We start from the raw sequence: 13,569 nt of genomic DNA, 5'->3' as shown, positions 1-13,569 counted from the left end.
ATATAGTTACTTTGTCGATGCCTTATGCTAAAGGCACTGGTTAAATACTATATATATGAAATCTCAACACTCAGCTGGGTCTAGTCTTTTTTAGGGCGTGCATTAAGAGTCAGAATTACCAACCCATCATCCTTCATTATTTTTACTCTATATACCCCCTACTCTATTTACTTCTCCAATTATTAATCTTTCCTATTGGTTTTACAATGGAATTGAGGTCACCGAATGAAGTTGCTACGATGAGTTATGGCTTCGTATCCTTCAAGCTAAATTTACTTACCTAGCAATAACATCAGCTTTTGAAAATTGCGAAAAAGAATCTCCTAAGGTAGGTATGACTGTAAATAGGACAAGCAAAAACGGCGTTTTGGTATAGCCCCCAAGTAATAACGGCGTTTTTTATACCCTCCACCATCACTTTATTGAAGTTAATTTGAAAAATTAGTAACCATTAAGCTCTTTCCCTACGTTTAGAATAATTCCTTGGAGGAGAATAATATCTTCACTGATGATAATCACTTTATACTGATAATTTTCTGTGTAGAGGTTTTCTAACAATTGAGATTCCAAAATTCCAAGTTACATCCACTTCAGAAGGAAAATGTAGTTACACTCTTTAAAAGAGCTAATGGTTGTTCTTTCTATCCTCTGACTACACACAATACCAAATTACAGCAACCTTGGTTCGAAAATTTGACAAAAAATCCCTAGAAATACATAAAATTGAACAATTCTGGTTCATAGGGGTAAGACTAAAACAGGCCTCGGCAGTGGGAGCCCCTTTTTTGTAGTAGTGTGTGTAAAGATTTTTCACACCCACAATAAAAAATAGAACATTTGTTTCTCAAAAGAGAATTTTCAAAATATGTACAGAAAAAAAAACGAACCCAAAATACCATAATTCTTCCAAGCATTTGTTTGTATTTAATTAACTACGAAACAAGTAAGAAAGTAAGAGCTGACAGAGATATACCCCTAGCCCAGACAAGATCACCCATATACGTTATCGTGACTACAACAACAACATATGTTACCATTTTTTCTCATCTGCCGTGGTTTAGCAAAGGAATGGCTCGCTCAGAGAGACTATTGCACAAAATATTTTGAGCACCACCGCCCTAGCCAGAAAAAACAGCAACAAAACCAAACACAATATAAATATATTGAGTTCGCTTTAAAATCTGTACGTACCGCAATGTGGGGCTTTATCTTGCACAATAGCAATTTTAGTTTGTGACGGCAGGGTTTTGGAGCTTTTGGGTCATTATCTCAGGAAGTATTGACTTACGCCGGAAAAAAAAATGTACCGTTGTAAATGAGGCCGCTAGAACAACGTACTGAAAAAAGAATCAAAACGATGCGAGAGGAGTTCTTAAACTTCACTTTTTCCCGAATTTTGTGTGGGAGGTACCCGAAGGAGTGGACCGATATTGTCCATATTCCAACCTGATACATGACTGGATGAAATAATACGATGTGCAAAGTCTGCACCAATCAGAAACTATCCGCAAGAATTATCTGGCGGATTTACCATTTTGGTTGGTGCCTTCAGGATTTCTTGGAGCTTTAAGGCCAATATCTCAGGAAGTATGGACTTGCTCAAGAAAAAAATGCATCGTCGTAAAGGAAACCTACTGAAAAAATTTCAAGACGATCCGAGAGGAGCTCTTAAACGCCACTTTATCCGAATTTTGTGTGGGAGGCACCTGAAGGAGCGGACCGATCTATATCTGGAAAAAATAGCACGTTGTGCAAAGTTTGGACCAAATCGATTGCTCTCTTCGAGAGTTGTCGTTAACACCATTTTATAGACAAATTTTGAACTTTATCGGGGGAGTTGCCCTAAGGAGTGGATCAATATGGCTAATCTTCGAACTTAAACAAAATTTGGACAAAATATTACGATACTCAAAATTTGGTTCGAATCGGTTGATCCTTTCGAGAGTTATCGTGCGCTCTAGCCAGACAGACGGACATGGCTAAATCAACTCCAAATTGTCTGAAACGAATTTCGTCTAGACATACTTGGGATCTAAAACCGTTAGCCTAAAGGCTGAAGGTATAAAAATGGTATATTAGGGAACTTGAAAACAAGCATGGTCACAATTGGCACGGCGGTGCCGATGATTTTCGGCAATTTACACGCACACGACCCGAATGTGAAAGAAAGAGCGTACAAAAGAGAACAAATGTTTTGATTTGTTTTTGTTTTACAGCTTGCGTGATTACAAACTTACTAACACACTGTTATAAGTTGCCAATATTTTGAATACATTCACATTTTCTCAGTTCACTTTTTGGTCATGTCTGGACTAAAACCTACATATATGTACATGAATAGTTTTTTGCGAATAAGTGTTCTATATTCTGGGAACACAAAACTCCAATTAACAAACAATTCGGTAGGAAAATGAGAATTCAATCTTCAAAAAATCTTAAATCGGATGGTACCCTTACATGGGGCCTATGCAAAACACGTATACTGTCTGATATTTTGCAAGGGATGTTTTGTACTTGTTATAATGTTTTGTATTCCTGGCTAAAACTTTACAAAATATCGAAAATCCGTGAGTGGCGTTCTATGGGGCTATTTGAAGACATACACCGACAAAATGTTGACGGCAATTTCGGTGGATGTTTGGGCCACAACCTTTCAAATACCGAAAATGGGGACGTAACTTTCTATAGAAGCTACATGAAAATATAGACCTATACAGAACAATTTCAGTTGGAAAGTTGTTTACCCCCGATGAAGACTACACACCAAATTTCAGTCATTTCGGTGGGATGTTGAGGCCAAAACCTTCAATTACCAAAAATCGGAAAGTACCGTTCTGTGGGGGACTATATGAACACGTGGACCTATACCGACAAATTTCAGATGGAACGCTGTGTACCCCCAACGATGTTTAAGTACAATTTTTCAACCAAAAACTTTAAACTTTTAAATTCGGGAGGTATCGTTCTATGGGGGCTATATTAAGACGTGGACCTATACCGACAAATTTTAGGTGGAAAATTGTATACCACCAATGAAGTCTAAGGACTAAATTGCAACCATTTAGGTGCGATAATGAAGCTAAAATCTTCAAAATACCGAAAATCGGGAGGTACCGTTTTAGGGGGGCTATATCGAAACTTCGACCGATATAGCCCATTTGCAATACCAAACAGAATGTTGTGATATTTCCTTATCCACCAAACAAGTATAGCCAAACACGTTAAGAACCGTATGCATCTCCAAAATGGTTTATAATGCTCCAGCAAACATGTTATGAAATAAGGACCCTAGTTATGATAAGGACAATTAAAAGTTGAAACAGGATATCAGTTTTGCCATCCCTCAATTAGTAACTGGACTTTGGCTTCACCCAACTTCATAATTTTTTGAGATGCAATTGGAAGTTTACCTATAGACTTTTTCCTATCTGTTTAACCTCTTGTTCTAAGCTTTGACATCAACAAAACACATCACCTGTCTTTGAACACTTTAATGGCTATTTTTTTCCTCACACGATTCATTTTAAATTAAATGTCGATCTTCTCATGTGGCAACGTCTGGGCAAACAAGCATTTGCTGCAACCAGCACACAATTGAACCCGGCAATCTGAGAGGGGCGAAAACAATTTATTTTTATAAATGATTTTTAAATAAAAATCTTGTGAAAAACAATAAATTATCATCACCTTGGCATTAATGAAAACAACCAACAAGGTAGGCAGATAGGCAGTCACACAGCCAGCTAGACAACAGTCAACGATACTCGACATTGTTCTACTCCGGCTACTGGCAAAATACACAATGCAAGAAGGGGTTCAAAAAAAAATGAAGGACATATAGGCAAAAGGCAACATGATGCTGCTACTTCAATGTTACAGGACACCATGCAACATACCCACATCCATTGAGCAATTGTTGTTGTTGTTATTTTTGTTACTCTACACATTTCATTTCCACTTACCTTTACTGATTCCGGTGGCTTTGTCGCGCAATACATTTATCGAATGTACTGGTCCATATTCTTCGAACATGGCACGCAATTGAGCCTCATCCATGGACTTTGGCACCTGGCCAACGAACATTTTAATATTGTCTGGATCTGGTTCTTCGCGTAGGAATGGACCATCGGTGTCCATGCGAAAGCATGATTCACCATCGACTACCATCAGATTGCGATTTGTACTGCATGTATTGTTGTTGTTATTATTGATGGCATTCGCGTTGTTATTGTTGCTGCACAGGTTCGAGACGGCATTGTTTTTATTCAACAATGATGTGTTGTTGTTATTGTTGTGAATAGGGCTATTCGGTAGGCTGTTGGTGGTACTACTTTTATCACTCATACCAAATGCACTGTAAAATAGAAATGGGAAAAGAGAGAGAATGAAGAATATTAGAGTGGCCGAGAGTGTGAAGAGGAATGTTACAATCAGTTTATGGCTCTTTAACAATAATGAATCTCTTATATCGGCGATTAATGATTAATGTGACAGGGTTACCGTTACCGCACAATGACAGTTTCAGTGGAGTCGAAAAAAAAACAGTGGGGTTTAATTGACCGTAATGCAAAAAATGTTTTGGCCTGAGATGTTGTTGGTGTAACAATTAAAAATAAATTCGTTGCAAATAATGGGCATATATAATGTCATGTATGAATGAGAAGAGGTATTGAAAACCGCAAATTTAATTAAGGGTGCCACAAGTTTACCAAGGAAAAACCTGTTCGGTGCTGATAACTTTAATTCGTTGGGTGCCAAAGTTTCAGATTAATTTGTTTACAACTGTACACTATGGTCTCAAATCATTTTTTTTAAACAGGTCCACTAGGACTACAAAAAAAAAAACATTGTTCCACAACATCCCATACGGGACAAGGGAGCCTTCTCTCATATCAATGAGCGCACCCCGATTCATATTAAGCTCAATGATATGGGACCTACTGTTTATCGCCGAGTCCGAACGGCGTGTCTTAAGACACCACTTATGGAGAAGTTTTTCAAGGCTGAAATACTCAGGAAATGTCGCCAACATTACTGAGGGGTATTTTGCCACCGTTGAAAAATGTTTGATGTTGCTTGGCCGGGGAATCCAACCCCCGACCTTCTGCATGCAAGGCGGGCGTGCATACCATTGCACAACGGTGGCACACACTAGGACTACCTTCGGTAAAAATTTTTAGAGTATTCTCGAACAGACCCTTAACCTCCCTTAAGCAAAAAAGTTGAACATTTACGTGGGCGGTATGGTAGGTCCCACTTTTGAACATAAACAGCGTTTGGACACAATATTTCGAGATCCAAGGTTTGGGCCAAATCGGTTGCTTCGTTTATGAATATTTTTATGAATATTTCCGAACTTCTGTGGGGGAGGTACCGGAAGAAGTGGACCTATAAGCAAGCACTACATTCAAATTTTATCTAATATTCGAAGAAATATTACGATATGCAAAGTGTGGAACAACGCACTATTCCCTCCAGCCACTACACTTGAATTTTTTACAGCTTTCGCGTCACTTTCACAAGAAGAGTCGACTTGTCACTCAAAAAACTGGTACCATCGTAAAGGGACCTTGAGCGTTACCTGTTGCAAAAAAAAAAAATCAGCACGATTCGAGAGGAGAACTTTTCCAAAATTTTGTGTGGTCCCTATTATAACCTGATCTATACCTCAATGTGCAATGTATGGACCAAATCGGTTACAGCCTACGAGAGTTATCGCTCGCAGCATTTTAGCGTAAAATTCTGAACTGTGGACCGATATGGCCCATGATTTAAGTCTGCGCAAAATTTTACGATTGCCAACATTGGCATCGAATTGGTTTATTCGTTGGAGACTTATCTTACGGTGCATCCACTGCACATGGAGCCTTATCGGGCTTTAAATGCTTTCGCGCCATTTTCTTATGAAGTATGGACTTGCCCCCCAAAAAGCATGTCTCGTCGTGATGGGGGCAGCGTATTCAAGTTGTTACAACAAAAATAAAGACGATTCGAGAGGAGGTCTCAAACTGCACTTCTCCGAAATTTTATATACGAGGTACCTGAAGGAGTGGACCGATATAATCCATATTCCAGCCTTATTTATCTCTGACAGAAATGATACGATGTGCAAATTATGGACCAAATCGGTTAGTCCCTTTGAAATTTGAACTTTCGTGGGGGAATTACCCAAAGGAGTTGACGTATATGGCCCATCTTAGAATTTGATTTAAGTCTGCGCAAAATATTAATACTGCAAAATGTTGGATCGAATAGATTTATTCGTTGGAGACTTATCGTGTGGTGCACCCACTGCACATGGAGCCTTATCGGGTTTTTACAGCTTTCGGACTATTTTCTCAGAAAATATGGACTTGTTCCTAAAAAATGTTGTACCGTCGTGATGGGGGCAGCGAATTAAAGTTGTGACAACAAAAATCAATACGATTCGAGAGGAGGTATTTAATTGCAATTTTCCTAAATTTTTGTGTAGGAGTTTGCCGAAGGAGTAGACTGATATAGTCCATAATCCAACTTGATTTATGTCTGCTAGAAATATTACGATGTGCAGAGTGTGGGCCAAATTTATAGTGCGCATAATTTTTGCGAAAAAATTTTAACATTTGTGGGGGTGGTACCCGAAGGGAGAGGTCCGATTTTGCCCATCTTTTTTGCCTATCTAATTTTTTGGAAAAAATATTACGAAAACCAAATCGGTTAGACAGACGGACGGACATTGCTAAATCGACTCCAAATTGTCTGAAACGGATTTCGTCCAAACATAGTTTAAGATCAATGATGGACAATATCGGTACTCTTCGGTCCTTTTTCGCAAAAATTATGCGCACGAAAATCTCGAAAAGACAAACCGATTTGGCCCTAGAGGCGGTCGATAAGCCACATGGTGTATATATGTACCTTCGTTAGCATAAATGCTGAGGGTATAAAAAGTCCATATCATTGATCACAGCTCTCTTGGAAGTGAGATAACTGTTTCTTTATGTTTTCTATGTAGTTTGTTGCAAATCCTTTTTTCTTAAACAGGGGAACACCGTTACAATATGCTTAACTTATCCTTCACCCTATTTCAGCCTTTGTTGAATACATATCCCACAAACACAATTCAGTGCTCACCTAGCATTGTAATAGGTGAAAACAATGAGTGATGTTACAATAACAAAATAACTGTATATGCAATATTTCATTTCTTTATTGTTGCTGTTGCTTGCTTTACTTTGTTTTAAACGAGAATTCACAGCATCGCTACCTACTGCAGGTCGCTGATGGTTGAACAATATATTGTTCATGTATGAAAAAGTGGAGTAAACAAAATGAATAAAACAAAAACCAAAATGTAGTATAATGGACAAAGAGGAGGAAGAGAGAGAGTGAAAAAAAAAACAACAGTAAATTGCTATTAAAATCTGTCAATTTTTTATATTTCACTTTTATTCCATCCTTCAATTTTTTATATGCCTGTCGTCCAACTGACATTGGATGGATGGAAAGGCGAAGAAGTAAAATTACTCGTGCAAATATTACACATAGTAATAATGAATGCTGATTGGAATCGATGTATGAAAGAACAGTGGACAAGGGTGGTTATGTTGTAAAAGACTCAAGAAGGCATATCGCTCACTTATCCAATGAATGCCTTATTTTCATAAGAATTGATTATGCATTTGAAATTGTCTATTGCAGATGATTTCTCAACTTGAAAATAAATAAGTAAAAAGCTTTAAGTTCTGCAGTACCGAACTTTTTATACATTCTGAACAAAAAATGAATAATTAGTTTCCTTTACTGTCTACAATTTTGCCCGATGAAATGCCTAAATTAAGTAATTGTACCGTTTTAACTAGGGCCGCTTAGAAAACATGCCAACAATTTAAAAACGATCCCAGACGAGACCTTAAACTTCACTCAAAACTTTGTGTGGGAGGCTGTAAAATATAATATGATGTATAACGTTTGCACCAAATCGATTTCTTCTTTTGAGGGTTATTTTACGTACTACCCAATGTAGTTAAGAATTTTTAGAGACTTTGGGCCATTATCACTGGATGTAGGGCTTGCCGTCCAAAAAAATTGATCCGTCGCACAGTGTCCAATTTTAAGCAAAACCTGGTCAAAACTAAAAAATGACCCAAGCTTGGGTTCTTATTTTTCAGGGCGCTGGTTTCGTTTTTCATATTTTTACATAAAAATTACATAAAAGCTAAAAGTGCAAATATGTGCAGGATGTTTCGATGGAAATTGGTAAAAAAAACTCTTCCTTTTTATGAAATTGTAAGGTATACAGCCCAACACGATCTTACTCATAACTATTTTCATCAGTTATTGTGAAAATTTACCTTGAAAAAATCCAACACGTACGGACATCATTTATTAAGAAATGCACACTTCATTAACGACCCTGAACATTTTAAATTCGTTTCACATACCATTCATTACAATTACCAAAAAAAAAATATTTAAAAACCGTTGTTTATTTTGGATATTATCATAGTTTTATAAGCAACTTAGATATTGAGACAAAAAATCCAAATAGGGTCACTTTGACCTGCTTTTATACCCACTTGTTAAACAAGAAACGTAAATACATATAAACAATATTTAACCCTATTTAGTGTAAATTGATACATTTTTTATTTTTGGGCAGTTTTTTTCGTAAAATTGGACACTGTGCGTTATAACAGGACTCCCAAGAAAAACTTTTTGGAAAAAAGTTGGGAGGTGCACAAAGGACGGGACCGATATATTCCATAATTCAACCTAATACATATGAAACAAGTGAGCAAAGGCTACAATCGCGACGGGGCCGACTATGTGATACCCTACACCACTACCCCTGTGCATACGCTTTTTACTGGTAAACATTTTTTACGGCATATTGTCCGACCTTCATCAAACCTAATATTCATCTTCCTCTCTGGGACCCCCATTAGCTACACCGAATATTATCCGGTCATCACCCAAATTAATAGTCTTCTTGTCCTTCGGGACCCCCCAATAACCACCAAAATATCGTGACGATCCAATCAAAATTGCGACCAGTAGCTTGATTAAAAAAAAGAAGAACAAGTAAGTACGGCGTTAAGTTCGGCCCGACCGAACTTGTTATACCCTCCACCACAAGTTGTATTGAAGTAAAATGGAATAATTAGTTTCCTTTCGTGTATGAAGATGACTTAATACTAAATTTCAGTAATTTCGATAAAACAATGTGAGGCACCGTCCCGTTGGGGCTATTTCAAAACGTTCTGACGGAAAGTTTTTAGACTCAAAGAAGACTAAATAACAAATTTCCTATATTTCGGTAAGAGAATGTGGCTAAAACTTAAAACAATACCGAAAATCAAGAAGTACGCTTCTATGGGGATATAGGAAGACGTTGACCTGCACTGATAATACTCTTTTGGAATATTATATAACTCTTGGAAGACTAAATAACGAATTTCAGCCATTTCGGTGGGATATTGACGTCACAATCTTCAGTATTACGAAAACCGGAGGTACCGTTCTAAGGGGGCTATATCGAAACGTGGACTCATACCGACGAATTTTAGTCGAAAATGGGGCAATATGAAAGCGTGTACCTGTTCTGGCGAACAATTTTATATCACATTGAAGACTAAATACCAAATTTCAGCCATTTTGGTGGAATATAGAAGCCACAACTTTCAAAATACGGAAAATCGGGAGGTACCTTTCCAAGGGGGCTATATGAAGGCGTGGACATATACTGACAAATTTAAAGGGGAAGTTTGAGTACCCCCAACGAAGTCTAAATACCAAATTTCAGCCATTTCGGTAGAATATTGAGGCCACAACGTTCAAAATACCGAAATCGGGAGGTACGGTTCTATGGGGGCTATATGTAGGCATGGACCGATACCGACAAAGTTCTGGGGGAATGTTTTATACCACCAACGTAGAATAAGTATCAAATTTCAGCCATTTCGGTGTGATAATGAAGCTAAAACTTTCAAAATACCGAAAATTGGAGGTACCGTTCTATGGGGGCTATATGAAGGCGTGGACCGATACCGACAAAATTCTGGGGAAAAGATTTATACCTCTAAAGAAGACTAAGTACCAAATTTCAGCCATTTGGTAGGATAATGAAGCTAAAACCTTAAAAATACCTAAAATCGGGAGGTATATGGGGGCTATATCAAAACGTGGACCGATATATCCCATTTTCAATACCAACCATCCATTTTCAATACCAACGAATATTCCGATGAGTTACAAACGGAATGACAAATTTAATTACACCCTCCATATGGTGGAGGGTATAAAAATGAGATGCATTACTGACTATTGCGATATCTCCGTGGTTTGTTCACCTACGGTAACCTACTTCGCATCATTGTAAAGGTGGGTTTTTCAACGTTCGTAGTCAGGATTTGCTTTTAGAAGGTCCCCAACCAAAGCTGTAATATTCGTCATTACAACTAAAATCTCAAAAATGAAAGGCTGTGTTGGATTAGTGACTATTGCGATATCTTCGTTGTTTGACCACCTACCGCAATTTACTTTAGATCTTTAGATAGGTGATATTTTCTACTTTATCTTTTGGTATACCCCTTATAGACGCTGAGATATTTTCTGTGGAATAAAACGTTGACATTTCTCCAAATAAGATTTTTGCCCATTCTGACCCTGAATATTATACGGCCATCAACAAAATCAGTAGTCTTCTTCTCCTTCGGGACCCCCTCCCATTAACCACCAAAATTTCGTGACCATACGATCAAATTTGCGACCTGTAGCATGATTTCAATAAAATGGAAAAATGGGATGTATTACCGCCTATTGCGATATCTCCGTTACTTGGCCACCTACCACCATTATAAAATAGGATTTTCTACTTTCATAGTCTGGCTTTGCTTTTGGAAAGTGGAGGAGTGGGCCGATATGATCCATTTTCGAACTTAAACTTAGTTGGAAAAAAATATTACGAATGCTGAAGTTTGGACCCGTTCGGTTCGGACATTGCTTAATCGACTCCAAATTGTCTGAAACAGATTTCGTTCAAACATACTTGGGTTCTAAACCCGTTATTTGGATTAGGCACATTTTTAGTCATATCAATGTGTATATACCCTCTATAGCCTAAAGGCTGAAGGTATGAAAATACCATAAAATATGGACCTATGTATATTGATAATTTTGGTGGACAGGTGTTGTGATCACTAAGATCTTTAAATGTCAAATTACCGCTACTTCGGATATAATTTGTACCTGAAATCCAAAACATAATACGAAAAATTGGGAGGTACCGTTATATGGAAGCTAAACAAAAAGGACACTCTGGTGCAAAATGTAGTGTTCTACCTTATTTGTTGTGAACGCTAGGGTGATTACAAAAGACGACCATGGCTATATCGATTCAGAATTTAATGGTATAAAAAACAAGCACCAGAAATGTCCCTCATCGATACAACGGTTTTGCACCCCAAAAGACAGACGGATTGCCAAGACTAAATCGACTGAAATTTACTGAAACTGATTTTGTCAATTCATACGTATATGAGGATGAGTACAGTATCCCCGAAGACAAAAGGAGTGCACGCCGATCAAGGTGCGCCTGCACCAACATTAAATGGAAGGAGCTTACACCTGGGTAGTTTGTGCAGATACTTAAACTACAATGTTCATAGATGAGAAAAATCAAAAAAAAAAAAATCGCCGAGCAGCTTTTTTAATAAATTGCGGTCAAAGTTCACATTTTTAGGTTTCTACAAATTTGCTTGGAAACCGCAAGTCCTATAAAAATGGAAATAACGAAAATTGCGGTCAAAGGTCACATATTTAGGTTTTTTTAGGTTTCCAGGATTTTTCTTGGACACCGCAAGCCCTATCAAAATGGAGCTAAGTGAAAATTGTGAACGTTGACCGCGATTTATTTAAAAATCCCTCCGGTGATTTTTCCTTATTTTTGTATTTTTCTCATCTATGAACATTGCTGTTTCAGAATCCTCAAAAACTTCCCAGGTGTAAGCACCTTCCGTGCGATGTATATTGTCCTACCGGCTTGTTTTACGACACCTCTTGTAGAGAAATACTCAGGAAATGTGATTAGGCCAAATCAGTTTCAGACAATTTTGTTGTTCTAGCCATGTCCATCCCTATGTATGGCTGGTAAACCCTATAACTCTCCAAGGGAGAATAATAAACTTAGAATCTAACACTAAGATCATCTTCTGGGATGGTCTATATCGGGCCACACCTTCGTGTACATCCACCCCAAAACTTCCAATTTTTTTTTACTTTTACCAGCTTAAGATCTTCTTGTGAATTCTTTTAGAATTGTTACCGAACCAAAGTCTTGCGGTTTTTTTCGAACTCTTCTCTCCCAGAACCAACTACAACCACTGATGAGCAAGAACAAACATGAACGATTTGAGTATTCTATTCTATATGGCTCAAACTTTGCAAATCGTAATATTTCTTTTAAAAGTACTTGAAGTTCGAAGAAGGTGAAGATATATGCAGTTCATTGGGTGACCTCTATCACAGATGTGAAAATTGTTGCAGTTTAAAACCATTTCGAGGATCAACGATATAAATTCATATTCGTGAGTAAGTCAAATATTTCTGACTGAAGGCTGTAACTAAAATGGATATTGGATACGATAACTATTGGAAAGAGTAACTCCAAAAATTAAATCAAACTTTAAGATGAACTATCTCTTCCCATTTCCTTTGGTAATACCGCTACTGGAGAACATTATCTTACTCCATCATACACATACACGTGGAAAATTATAAACCACTAACGAAGACTAAATACCAAATTTCAGTACCGCAAATCTGGAGGTACCGTTCTATGGGGACTATATGAAGACGTGGACCTATACCGACATATTTTAAGTGGAAAGTTTGATATCGCCAACGAAGACTAAACAAGCATTTGCTGTGGAATATTGAGGCCACAACCTTCAAAATACCGTAAATCGGGATGTACCATACTATGCGCGCTATATGAAGGCCTCGATCTATACCGACAAATTTCAAATGGAAAGCTTTATACCCCTAACGAAGACTAAATACCAAATTCAAGCCATTTCGGGGCGATATTGATGCCACAACCTTCAAAATGCCGAACCTTCAGATATGCCACCAGCGAAAAGATCATAGCATATTGGTTGGGTGTGTGGGACTTCGCTAGAATTCACTTTTTCAATACATAACGATTAATTAAATTAATTAAAAGCGTTCATAAATAATGACCTTCGTCCTAATAAGACAACAATAAATAATAAGTTGTTGTTTTTGTTTACATTACTTTTCAATGGGTTACATAATGACTAACTCGGAATTTTTGGTAGGTAAAATAAAAAAATGAGAAATAGGTTGGATTCTTTCTTCTACACAGAAAAAAATTTAGCCATTTGATAAAACAATTCAAAGATTCAATCAAAAATTTATCGATTTTCCGGCGATAAAAAAATTGTCATATTGACAAAATTCGATAAAATTACTTGATCACAAAGTAAAAATACAACTGATAAAATATTTCACATATTTACAAAAATATTTATCAAAATATTCCACATTGTGCTTGTTAAAACAAAATAT

General features: G+C 37.3%; 1 protein-coding gene across 17 annotated transcripts in view; it reads right to left on the bottom strand.

The window, feature by feature from the left end:
* Window positions 1-13,569, bottom strand: part of bru1 (bruno 1) — a 703,720-nt gene that overhangs the window by 247,169 nt on the left and 442,982 nt on the right. For all 17 annotated transcript variants that reach the window (XM_073970790.1, XM_073970786.1, XM_073970797.1 and 14 more), the window contains one exon: window positions 3,963-4,354. In XM_073970790.1, coding sequence (XP_073826891.1) covers window positions 3,963-4,354 — 392 coding nt within the window. The remainder of the gene's footprint in view (window positions 1-3,962; window positions 4,355-13,569) is intronic.

The sequence above is a fragment of the Musca autumnalis genome, unplaced genomic scaffold (assembly GCF_047663935.1).
Source record: "Musca autumnalis isolate F117 unplaced genomic scaffold, ASM4766393v1 scaffold_2, whole genome shotgun sequence".
NCBI classification, from domain to species: domain Eukaryota; kingdom Metazoa; phylum Arthropoda; class Insecta; order Diptera; family Muscidae; genus Musca; species Musca autumnalis.
Note: the sequence above shows the minus strand (reverse complement) of the source record. Positions and strands in the feature narration are given on the sequence as shown.